The sequence below is a fragment of the Acanthochromis polyacanthus genome, chromosome 22, assembly GCF_021347895.1.
Source record: "Acanthochromis polyacanthus isolate Apoly-LR-REF ecotype Palm Island chromosome 22, KAUST_Apoly_ChrSc, whole genome shotgun sequence".
Lineage (NCBI taxonomy): Eukaryota > Metazoa > Chordata > Actinopteri > Pomacentridae > Acanthochromis > Acanthochromis polyacanthus.
In genome coordinates, this window is record NC_067134.1 from 10,652,710 (window position 1) to 10,666,121 (window position 13,412).

Below are 13,412 nucleotides of genomic sequence, written 5' to 3' on the forward strand. Positions count from 1 at the left end.
CCACTGACACTGTCATATTGTAGTTAAACTTCAGAAAATGTTGCACATCTTTCTGTCACTTTAGCATGGTGCTCTGTTTATTGTCCAGCTGTCTTGTGCTAAGCTACGCTAACCACACTTTGTTCTCTACTGGAATGTTTTGTAGCTTAGCCACCTGTAGCTCAGCACAGGCACCGCTTCAAGAGTTGACAGCCAAAGTGGCCAGTAAGCCCAATAAAAAACTCCTTTCTCATTTTGAAAAGCATTTCATGCAACACTTCTGCCTGTCAAAATTCCTCTGCGGTGACCCCGGTTTGACCCCTCCCACGCTGGGAGGGTGGCTCCACTCTGGTCCACAGCCAGGTCATGCTGGGTCTGGACCACAGATATCAGAGCCACAGCAAGTCTTTGGCTCTGGTTCAACTATTTGAACCAAACATTCAGTGACACTTGATTTCTTTTGGCTCCACTTCAAGGCAAACGGAATCAAACACACCCTTCAGAGTACCTGCTGACTGTACAGCTTCACAAAACACCCACCGTCACTCATGTACTGCCACAGTCTGCAGTCTTCAACACTGGGGCTTACTTGTTTTCTAACTTTACTGCTCTTTAAATTCTTCATAGTTTATGTCTGAATTCACCAAGGTTCACATCCACTGTGTGTCTACAATGAACGGCAAACTGTGCGTTTTATATTTCAGCCTTTAATGTTGAAGTACGGCTGTTTCTCTGAACTTTGTGGTGTTTTCCTGCCAGACTGACGTGATGCACCAGAGTGTGTTTGAGCTGATCCACACTGAAGACCAGCAGGAGTTCAGGAGGAACCTGCACTGGGCCCTGAACCCCCCCATCAGCCTCGGACCCCCCACAGATCCCCCAGGTCTGTTTCCTGAAGACAAACTCTAATTCAACAGTATCTCCATGCTACTCCTCTGAGAATGAAACTGAACTTATGTGATGTGCGCTAGCTGAAATATCAGGGGCAGGTCCGAACAATGAGAAGCTCACAGGTGCTCTGGTTAGATGTTGTGCCAGGATGGTGACATTCTGCTGCTTTTAGGCACATTTTAGGTTTAAAATTCTCAAGAATAACCTAGATAGTGTGTGGGTTAAGTTAGCCAGCTATGTAGTAAACACTTTATCACTTCCAAATGAAAAAATCTGATCCAGTAGGGCAACGTACTTGCTTCAAAACACAAAAACCTGCTTTATTTTGAATCATTTTATGTGTCTGAGAGCGTTTCTCTGCACAAAGCCTCTCAAAAATCTGAACATTCAAACGTTTATTTTAAATTTGTTCCTACTTCACTGTAAAGTTTTTATCCATCAAGCAGCTCGACATCAGTTTAAAAATCGATAATTTAACAAAAAATAGATTTTTGTGTTGGATAATTAACAGAAAATGTTTGGATCTGGACTCCAAATAATGGCGATTTTTATTGTTTTGGGGTTTTTTTTACATAAAACTGAACTTTTACAGCTTCACTCTGCATCAAACTAAAATCTAATTTCACATTTCCGTTAAAGTAAAGCAGGGGAAGGGGGCATTTTTTTTGGCATTGTTGGGCAGAAAATCCACAACAACATTTGGGTGTATTGGAATTCAAATGGCTAGAGAAGAAACTAGAGTTGTGCATTTTCAGGCTTTAAAAAATCTAGCTTATGACTGGAAACCTTGCCAGTTGGCTTTTAACTCCACTGTTGCACTTTTGATTTGCATGTGTGCACCTGAATTTGTATTCTTCGTTAATTTTTTTGTTGCCCTTTCCAGATTTCTATTTACTGCAGTTTTAATGTCATCACCATCAAAACTGGCACACAATCATACAGGCTTTCACTCCACTGTACCTCCATTTTATTTCAGTTTTTATCAGAATAAAGCTACAAAAATGGCCTGCATCAGCGAAGTTCTACTACAGGGAACAGTGGGAGTGGATGAACGCCACATTTTGTACATTAAACTGGACTGATGCAGATATTTTGCAATACAGATGCTTTTCTGGTCCTTTTTTAGACGCCTTCTAAACTAAAGATGTGTAAAAATGTTGCTTTGTGTATACCCATGGGGACATATAAGGTGGAGAGTTTGGGTCAGTTTCTGCACCTGTTGCTGCTTTGTGTTATGTGACAAATATTCCTGGTCCACATAATCCAGTGTTCAGAATCGATTTAATTCAAACTGACAGCATGTTCTTCTCTGATATCTGACATACTGTTCATGTGGACCGATCCAGCATGCTCATTACAGCGTTTGTAGTCATTTCTCTCATGTGTGGTGAGATATTTTGTAAAAGTGGTCATGTGGACATAGAGGGGGACGATATCCACTGAGAAAAGTATCTACAAGAATGTGGACGAGATCTAAATGTCATGGCAGGCTTAAATACAACAAACAGTAAGGAAAATGTATGTAAATGTTTCAAGAACAGTGGGAGTTCATGGGGGCAGCTACATATGTTCTTATTAATAAGAATTTAAAGGTTGAAGTGATTGTTTATTTTTATGAAAACAAGCGGTGGAAACAAACGAAGAGGTGGATGCTGACATTTGTTCCTCTGTGAGCCGAGGTGGTGGAGAGGCGATAAGAGGTGACCTTTGACTGAGGCCTCCTGAGAGACGGTCCCTGTGGTTTAACACGATGCATAGAAGGAAAAACAAGACGGCAGAGGACATATAGGCCACTACAACAAACCCACAGATGCTTTCACCAGCCTACACATGCTCTTACTGTATGTACAGCGCACACATGCACACTTGTCATTTTGAATTAGGTAAGGGTCAGCTGCTGAGAGGTCACTAACAAAGAGGGCAAGGCAAGTTTATTTGTAAAGGACATTTCATGCACAGGAATAAAATGTAAAAAGTACAAAAAACCCCAGAAAACACAAAAGATTTAAAGATGCATATAGATGGTGAATAGCACAGAAAACGTTAAACCAGAATTTATGCAATGCTTGTAAGTGGTGCAATTGTTAAAAAAAAGGGAAAAAGTGTTGTTTCAAAAATGGCTATGGGTCCAAATGGGTGAAAACAATTGAAAATAAACTACAGGGGGTCCTCGATTTAAGACGTCCCTTCATCATTGCGTTGGAACTGGTCATGTGGAACTAGTTGACGAGTGGAGCGGATGAATACGTCGTCACACGGCGCTGTAAGACGGCTTTGCTTACATTCACCGGTTGTACTCCATCTTGGATTGTGCTGCATTCGCTATCTTTTTGCCCTTCATTATGGCTCCCAAGCATAAGTCAGACTCTTCTCATGGCAGCGCTTCAAAGAAGTGAAATTAGATTTAATTTAATGCTCAAAACAGGACGACAACCAACCAACATTGGTCAAGTCTTGAAAACAGTGCAACATACAGGGTTATTCAAGAAGAATGAACCAATTTCATCATGCAATATTTTAATAAAGAAAAGCAATAGAAGACTCCAGCCAAGTCACAAATATTCTGCTCACAGTCAGCTTTTATTTCCTGTCTTACAAGTGTTGAATGTGGGCATCAGTACAGGCAACATCAATGCGATAAGAGAATTCCTCCCAGACGTGTATCACCGTATCCCGATTCACCAAGTTGATCGCTCTTGTTATTCATTGCTATTTGATGACCTTAAGCATCAAATAAAAGTTGATTATGAGTGAAATACTTGTGACTTGGCTGGAGTTATTGGAGATATTGATTTTCCTTATTAAAATCTCGACTAATGAAATGGGTTCATTCTTTTTGACCTCTGAGCCAATCAGAGGTGAGCTAACTAAACATGGTACGTTCACTGACATCAGGTAAATCTGGAGCTGAACAACAAACATTGAAACCTCAACGTCCACGACGATATCAGTCCGTTACAATTTTCTGTTATCTTCTTGTAAAATGACTCATACATGCATGAAAATCATTGGTGTTCATGACTTCTCTGAAGAACTGATCGATATTGTGATGCACATAACGGCTTTGTTTACGTTTTCGTCGGAATACCGATAGGAATGGAACTCTGTCATAAGTCAGGGACTCTGTACACATTAAGCAAAGCAGATATGAAAGCATGCAACAAAGAAGCAGATCTAGGACTTGTGGTGTGAAAGGTTGTTTTTTTTTAGAAATGCATCATTGTAGAAATCGTAGTAAAATGAAGTTTGATGTCCTCAGATGGCGAGTCTCTGTCCACCTCCTCTGGCCTGGTGAGCTACAACCCCGACCAGCTTCCACCTGAAAACTCGTCCTTCCTGGAGAGAGGCTTCGTCTGCCGCTTCCGCTGTTTGTTGGACAACTCCTCCGGCTTCCTGGTGAGACGAAAATTTCTTTCCTCACAGTTCGTTTTTATAAACCAAGAGAAAAGTAAAGCTTTAATTACGCTTATTTAGCGGTTGAGAAGTGCCTTTTCTGTCAAATTAAAGGACAAAATGAGTCCATGTTATTGTTCCAGCAGTTTGTGCTGCTGGCAGTATGGCGTGCCACCTCAGTTCCTCAGCGATCAGAAGCCACCATTTACCCCCGTAATCCGCCTTAAGAGAACCTCGGGGTCGTGGGGAAAAGTGCCTTAATCCTCCCACCACCCAGAGGAGACGACAGCACAGGGACAACTTGCTTAGTCAGGGTTGTTAGCTGGAGTAGCGCTAGCGTGTCTGGAGCTAAAACAACTTGCAGTCGACGCTGACAAACATGCTGCGGTGGAGTGGAAAATACCGGAACAACCGGGCAAACGTAGTGTAAAAGCTTCAGTATGTCTGATCACATCGGATGATCATGGTCAGAAGTAGACTGAAGAAGCAGCATCAAGGTTATAAAATCAGATTTTGATTGCCGACTTCAACAGCAGAAAACAGAGCATTCACCAGGGATGTCAACACTGAGGAAATCGATTTTCAGTGTATTTAAGATAATAATAAACCGTCACAGAATTCTACAGATTTTTCTGAGTCTCAACAGTCTCGTGGTTCAGACTCAAACCCCACGAACGTTAGCAGTGAGTTCCTGGTTCAGTTCCCATTCTACTGCATGTCATTCCCCTGGCATTGACTCCAAACACACTCAGTGATATTATTGCATTTTAAAACAGCTGATACCATGAGAGTCTTTCTTATTTTTATGCCCGACTTGAAGGCGACACGTGAAGGCCTGAAGCTTTGTGTTGCGTTGATTCTCAGATGTACGGTGCTTCGGATAAAAGCGTCTGCTGAATGAAATTGTAGGATTGAAGCTGAGGGGTTCGTTGTCTTGCTCGGGGACACTCCGGCAGCGCTCTGAGGGGTCTGAACCCTCGTCCCTCCATCCTCCCTCCCAGTGCGTTTGCGTGAGCAGTAAGCCAGGTTTGGGCTTCTGTCTGCCGGTCGCTATGGCTTTGTTTTTAGTAATCCCTCCTGCTATTCAGGGCTAGATTCCTGACATCACGGCCGCAGGCTCTTAAACCCACTAAGGTCAATTAACCAGAGCTAACAGAGGAGGAGGGGGGTCTTCACACGAGATGCCACAGGGTGAGAGAAGGACAGCAGACGGGAGAAAGTGTTTTCAGGTTTTTGTGGGGCTTTAAAACCTCCCTGAGGGCCGCCGCTGGTCGGTGATCCGAAACTTGAAAGTTCACTCAGTGTTTGGAAGGAAAGCTTCTCTGTGTTGGTCCCCTCAGGTTATGCCCGTATCAGAGGCAATATAAAGGAGAGACTCTTCAAATATAGAATCCTGAATAGAAATCTATGGAAGAATTCTCTCATGCCAAAGATGGCAGTTGTATAAAACGCGTCCCATCCCTCCGTCAAATCAGGAAGCATCTGACCAATCATGTCTCACTGATGGCAGTACAGTGTTGGGAAACTGTGTGTATGTGTGGAAGAAGTGTAACCCACATTTTAAACCAACCAAAATATAGTTTAAGATGGTTTTTAAATTAGATTTTTGGCCAAAGTTACCAAACATTTTTTTCTGGCGATTCTTCGCATCTACACTACTGTTGAAAAGTTTGGGGTCCCTCAGATAATTCCATGTTTTCCATAAAAAGTGACACTTTTATTCATGTGCTAACATAACTGCACAAGTGTTTTCTAATCATCAATTAGCCTTTCAACACCATTAGCTAACACAATGTAGCATTAGAACACAGGAGTGATGGTTGCTGGAAATGTTCCTCTGTACCCCTATGGAGATATTCTATTAAAAATCAGCTGTTTCCAGCTAGAATAGTCATTTACCACATTAACTATGTCTGCACTGGATTTATTATGTATTTAATATGCTCTTCTTTTTTTTTAAAAAAAAGGCTTTTCTTTCCAAAATAAGGACCTTTTTCTCAGTAATTTTTGAATGGTAGTGTATCTTAACCAAGCTTCAGAAGCACAACTAGGGCTACAGCGAACCAGAGAAAACAGTGGATTAATCCAGTTGATTTAGCGCTTTTGTGCTCATGAAAGTAACACCATGGATTGTCTGACCAATGAATATCTGGTTAGATTAGAGCAACCTGAGGGCGCCACAAAAACTAAAACCTCAGAGTTAAGAGGTATCACAAAGGTGGTTTTCAACTTTCTTTGTGCACTCAGACTTTCTGCTTCAAATTCTTTGCGCATTCACACAAAAAGGAGGTGTTTAAGAGCCATCATGTGGCTCTTCTTCTGCACAAAATGAACAAATCGTGTGCAGCTGCTTCAGCCAACAGGTTATTTTAATGGAGGACAATGAGGAATATAAAAATTTATGAGGGTAAAAAGCTGTTACTGCAAACGATGCAAGACAGGAATGCTGAACACAGGAACACAGGAGTGATGGTTGCTGGAAATGTTCCTCTGTACCCCTATGGAGATATTCCATTAAAAATCAGTCATTTCCAGCTAGAATAGTCATTTACCACAATAACAATGTCTACACTGGATTTCTGATTCAGTTAATGTGATCTTCATTGAAATAACTGCTTTTCTTTAAAAATTAAAGACATTTCTAAGTGACTCCAAACTTATGAGTGGTAGTGTATGCGTAGTAGAAGTGTAACCTGCATGAAAAAACACAGTTTCAATCAACCAAAATATAGTTTAAAGCTCTTTTTTGGCCAAAATCACCAAACATTTTGTTCTGGTGATTCTTCACATGTAGTTTTTATGTCTAGGTGACCAATAAAATTGCAACTGTGGCTCTCATCATTCATTGAAATAGGAGCTTGCTTTCGTTAGAAAGTCCAGTATTACCTGTCAATACCGAGGTATACTGACAAAAGAATGTTGTTTAAGCACAAAGAATGAAGATGAATCCAGCCATCCATACACCTATCTCAGCTGACTTAGGGTGAAGGTAGGGGACACCCTGGACAGGTTACCAGCCTATCACAGGGCTACAAATAGGGACAAACAATCACTCTCACATTCACACCTACGGGCAATTTGGAGTTATCAATTAACCTCAGCATGTTTTTGGACTGTGGGAGGAAGCCAGAGAACCTGGAGAAAACCCACACATGCACAGGGAGAACATGCAAACTCCATGCAGAAAGATCCCAGGAAGACTGGGACGTGAAGCAGGGATCTTCTAGCTGCAGGGCAACAGTTCTAACCGCCAACAAGCCACTGTGCAGCCCGAAAACAAAACACGTGAATGTTAAAGCTAATGTTATTACCGTGCTGCCAGATGTTGCCTCAAAGAAAAAAAGCTCCAAAGTTAATCTATTTGGAGCTGAAATGTCTTCAGTGTGTGACGGTTTGTCCACATGGAGCTTTGGGTTTTCACTTGGTAAGAAGGTGTTTTTGACTTTTAAAACAAAAACTTTTAAAGTGGCCTGAACCTGCTCCAAGTGCGAGAACCACTCCTTTAGAACCTCTTTCAGTGCTGTTTTCAGAGGAGAAAATTGTATTTCCTGCTGAGACATTGCTGTGCAGATCTCTGTGATGACTGGTCAAACTCATGAGCAGCATTTTTTATGACCTCTCAGTGTCAACTAGCAGTCTTCTCTTTTCAAACATCGCAATCAACAACCTAAAATTAAAAAAGAGGAACCTTCATTGTTGGGTTTCCGACATGCTCATAGAACTCCGATTAGTTTTTGTTTTGGTGCACTTGGGGTTAGCTTTGTGGTCAAAGGTGTCGTATCTGCACCGCAACAGAAACTGAGAGCCTGAAAGCTCGGATTATTGTTTAGTTCCTGTAAACATTCTGGCCATCTTATGACTGTTTGCGGTGGAAAGTCGTCTAAAAGCACCACTTCTTTAAGCTGTTGTTGATTTAGAAACTAATTCTTTTCCATTTCTCTGAGCAGAAGGGGTGAAGCAGGGTTCTCGCCAGCGCATTTCAGCGTAACGGGCCGTTACACTGTAATGGGCCGTTACGCTGTCAGTTTAAAAGATTACACTGTGATTAGGGCCGCTACACTGTTATTTTGACAGATAACGCCATGTGCGTTTGTTTTTATCGACTGGGTGCCTATCTTGGTTAATTTATGTCTCCCCACCTCAGCCGTACTTTCCTGTCGATTGACCCGTTCCCGTCTAAAATTAAGAGTCGCTTCCAATCTCGGGGTTACAATTAGCATGTCTCGGTTGTTTCCGTGATGCCATGTATGGTGAATAGTGACTAAATCATGAGCATTTGGAGCATCTGCGTGACACTCATTGGCTGACATCTGGGCCGGCCGCTCGCGAGATTTAATGAAGGCTATTGCGCGTGCGGGAGGACCTGCCGTTACGCTGTAAAAAAATCCTGGTGAGAACCCTGTGAAGTAGGAAATGTTTAGAGTAATGTTGGCTACATTTGGGGTTTGGGCTGTTTGCTGGGCTGCTCTCCTGATTGGTGTTTATTGCTCATGAGAAACTCATCAGTTAAAAGGTCTAATAAAAGTGTGTGGTAGAGAAAAGGCCATGGCGCCTCATTGTTCAATAAAATGAGGTGTTAACTATGCATTCTTACTTAAATGCTAGAGTTTGGTAAAAGCTGAGAGGAAAGACGATGTGACCACGAAAACATCTTGTTTTTACAGAAATTCAAAGCGAACCAGAGGTAATTTTAACTCACAGCTGCTGACAGTTTGTGATGTCTAATTACCTTCATGGGACATCCATTAATGCAAGAAAGAACTGGAGAATATCATGTTTTAGTTGGTTTCTACATTACCTTTTCTACACGTGTGACTCATGTGAAGGCCACACTTCCTGCTGATGGAGAGAATGACAACGATAATCCGTTCTATTATCTCTGACTTCAGAAAACCCGTTGGAGCTCCATGTCTCAGAGCTGCTTACTTAAATAGTGAACAGAGAGCCATGTGAGCAGAGGGACTCCAGTCAGCGACACCGGTGCGTCCAGTGTGTTTACAGTGCATTCTGAAGTGGTTTAGCGCTCTACATTACCCAGCAGGATAAATAAGACTGATGGTGCCTGACAGGGAGCGAAGGACCAGCACTTACGTGTCCGCTGTGGAAGCTCAGTGCAGCCGTCTCAGAGGGAGAGGAGGAAAATCAGAAGCAGCTCAACAGGACTGCTTAAAAGATGACTCAGTGCCCTCTCATTTGTCTCACTGCTTTCACAATAATGATGTTAACACCTCTAATTCAGCAACATAATGATTTCATTTCATCCTGCAGGCGCTGAACATCCAGGGCAGGCTGAAGTTCCTCCACGGTCAGAGCCGCCAGCAGTGTGACAGCGAGGGCAGCAGCCCGCCTCAGCTCGCCCTGTTTGCCATCGCTACACCCCTGCAGCCTCCAGCCATCCTGGAAATCAGGACGAGAAACATGATCTTCAGGACCAAACACAAGCTCGACTTCACCCCGATGGCTTGTGATGCAAAGTACGAAATGCCAAAACCTGAAAGGACGCTCTGCAGTTACACTCAAACCTTTCCTAACTATGAAGCAAAGTTTGTGTGTGGTTAAGTTCATAATTCTTTTTTTTTTCAGAGGTAAAATCGTTCTGGGCTACACCGAGGCGGAGCTGAGAGTTCGAGGTTCAGGATACCAGTTCATCCACGCTGCCGACATGCTGTACTGCGCCGAAAACCACGTCCGAAGTAAGTCACATCTGCTCCCATGTTGTGTCCGGTTAACTACACCGTTTATATTTAGTAAGGAGCGCACGTGAGACTGAAAGGCTACTGGTGCAAATGAGTGGAATTTAAAACAATAGGTGGGAGGGAACTCTGCCTAAAATGGTGCTGAACCAATCAGCAAAACCTTCAGATGCGACAGTAAAGCTGTTGTCTCTCCTTTTTTTATCTATTTATATATAGGTTGTGAATGAATGTAACCTTGTTCAGTAGAATTTTTAATGTCATTTCCTCAACTGGAATTATAAACTTAAAGAAATGTACAATTTAGAGGAAGGTAGTGTTTTAGTAACAATATTCTATAACCATAAGATCCGTGTAGCACTTTATAATTCCTGCAGACCCGATCTAAACCGCATCCTCAGAGGAGAAAGTCTGACACACTGACCATCACTGACAGGTCTATTTTTGGCAGACAAGGATGCACAGCGGTGTTCATTAAACTGGGTTAATTATTGGCATTTCAATAGCACGATTAGTGACTTTCCATCTTTAAACCCATGTTGGATCAGCCTATAATCTGTAAAGCGTCCTGACCCCTGTGCTCCGGTCGGCTCAGCATTAGATTAATACACGTAAACAAACAAACGCCCTGTGTGTCTCTGCGCTGTTTGATGGAGGAAATCGCAGAGCGGGAGTCAAGTGTCCTACTTAGCTCGTGTACCGGATGACCCGGTTAGTCGTTACCATGGCGCCCTCAACGCCCGCATCACCAGACATGCTCACACACAAACACACACTCACACATGCATACAGAAACAGTGTTTCCCCTGGGTGGAAATGGCTGTGAGGTGGTGGGGTGTAGGCAAGGGCCGAAGCAAGTAGGGGGTTCATGCCCCCCCCGGAAAAAATTTTGAAAATCAAGATGCAAAATGGGGCATTCTGGCACAATTTGGAGCACATTTTGTTGTATTTGTAGCCATTTCCAAAAACTAAATTAAATAAAATTCTCATGTTTCTTTTCTAAAAATGAGTGATAGGGAGAAAATATGACAAATATAAACCCACTTGTCCTTGCGATCAAAACATGTCAACTAGTCCAGTCTATTATATTCTGGTCAGATTTCCACAAGCCATTCCAAAATGCCACATCAGCTCTTATTACAAATTTGAAAAAGACGACAAAGGACTTGAATCTGGAATCAAGTGGTGACTTTTACTTTTTTTTTCTAAAAACAACTACATGTTAGGTACCAAATTCCCACTTCATTTTTATTTATAATAAAAAGGTTATGTCATGACCTTCATTTTACTTAAAAATGTGAAAGAAAACGTCAACTCTGGGTTAACAACTGGTTTTCTGAAGGAGTTAGTTCTGTTTTCAAAACTGTTCCCTTTTTGAACACAGAACTAGAATTTCAACACAGAATTTGTTTTGCCATTGAATGATATAATTTCGGGCACTCTATAAATCATTTTATCAAAAGAAACTAGGAACTTTATATTCCGTTGAAATCATTTGTCTCGTTGGTGAGAACGGGTTTTGTCGTGCCTAAATGTTTTAACGGGAGCCATTTTTGCGGTCACTGTCAATTCGTATCGCCGCGGACAACAAAACAGTAAGCAAACTCAGTAAAGGAAGCGAGATCGATGCCTACACTGCGTTGCTCACTTTATTTTGATGACATGCGATAGTTTTGATACTTAATGTGACATATGTCTGTGATACACACCTGCTTTTAGCCCTGAAAAACGAAACCATGGAGCGCTGCCGCTTCTTGTCCGCCATGCTCGTTGTTTGCCAATCGGAACGAGCGACATTTGACACACGAACTCGCGGGATGTCATAAGAGAACTGAGTGTTACCGACCAACAGGGATGTGCCTGCTGTCTTCAGCCACGGCGAGAAAAGGCTGCCATTCTGTTGATTTCAGCGGTGAATATACTGGACTTACGTGTCAATGCTTTCTAAAATTTAGCATGACTTTTTTTTTTTTTTGGTGCAGACCAGTGAGGCGGCAATGTCGGCAAAAATTGTAATGAGGCGGTGGCCTATTCCAGCGAGGCGGCCGGCCTTGTCGGTCATATAGGAGGGGAAACACTGTAGAAATACATTCATATGGAAACATAACGCAGAGATACATACATATTCAGCATGCTCTAATGCATGCACAGACGGGAAGCAGGGTTTCCGTTCAGGACAGACGTACACAAACACAGAAACAGACTTTGGTTTTGTTTCAGAAATCTGGATGTAATGTCAGGAATGGTAAAAAGAATTCACGTGACGTTTGTGAGGCGCCTCTTGGAATGTTTGGAGGCTTTCTTCTTTGTTTATTTGGAAGAAGGGTGGATTCAGTGGAGTCATTTATTTTTAAAAAGAGAATTTATATTTTTTTTAGAAGCCAAAGAACCATGAGGAACCAGACTCTTGAAGCTGAATGTAGACACAGCAGGATCGTTACCGCAGCCACAGACTTGTTTACACACTTCACGACACACTTCGATGATGTCATCATTTGCGCGCTGGTAAATGTCGGTGAAATTCAGGCAGTATTTTATCGGTTTTCATAATGGGCAAAAAAAACCAAAACGATAATGATATTATCGATACCAATACTACATTTTTATGCCAACATCAGTGGACCGATATTATCAAACATCCCTACTAGATACTTGTGTTGGGTACGAGCTGATAATTGACATTAATGCTCTAAAACAGAGGAGCAGATTTCCACCTGCAGGTTTGTGTAGCGTCAGAACAGAAGGTTGGCTCAGGTGGAGGATAAAGACATTTACTCCTGTGATGATGTGAAGGAGGAAATCTTGAGAAAACAACAAGGATGCTGTTTAATGTCAATCTGGATCAAATCAAAGACGATGCTGACAGTTAATAGAACTAACTCCACTTGATTCTCAAGCTTTATTTATTATTGCTCATTTCTCTTGTAAAATAAATAATTACAAATAAAATGTGACCAAAAGGAAAGTGACACAGCCGTTAAGTGACTGTAGATCTCAGAGCTACAGTGTTTGTTTTCCATTAAGAAGAGAAGAGGAGTTTGTCCACAGGCATGAGTGCTGCAGTTTGTTGTAAAGCTCAGCTGCTCGTGGGTTTTACTGCTAAAAATATGCAGTGTAGACTCTGAAACTGTGGACACTGAAAGCAACGTCAGCAGCTAACTGGTGGCTGCTCGATTGTGGCAAAAATCATAACTATTTTGGTCCAAACTGAGTTCACAATTATTCACGTTTTGACACGTTGGCAAAACATGCAGCTTTGCTTTTTGAAGGCGAATCGACATCAGCCGTAGTGCCACAACATTTCATCTTGTTCTGTCACGTTTTGGTTTTTCCTCCAAAGACTTTCAGGCGTTAGAGTTGAAATACAGATGAAGTACTAGACTAGTGGCATGTCAACAAGAAGGATGGAAGAAAGTGGACCAGGGATGCCACTAAAATAATTTTCACGAACATGCA

The 13,412-nt window shown here is 42.1% G+C and overlaps 1 protein-coding gene across 1 annotated transcript in view; it reads left to right on the forward strand.

Moving 5' to 3' along the window:
• Positions 1 to 13,412, forward strand: part of ahr1b (aryl hydrocarbon receptor 1b) — a 60,219-nt gene that overhangs the window by 28,250 nt on the left and 18,557 nt on the right. Inside the window, exons 5-8 of the mRNA XM_051942291.1 lie at positions 739 to 862; positions 4,130 to 4,266; positions 9,532 to 9,737; positions 9,847 to 9,956. Coding sequence (XP_051798251.1) covers positions 739 to 862; positions 4,130 to 4,266; positions 9,532 to 9,737; positions 9,847 to 9,956 — 577 coding nt within the window. The remainder of the gene's footprint in view (positions 1 to 738; positions 863 to 4,129; positions 4,267 to 9,531; positions 9,738 to 9,846; positions 9,957 to 13,412) is intronic.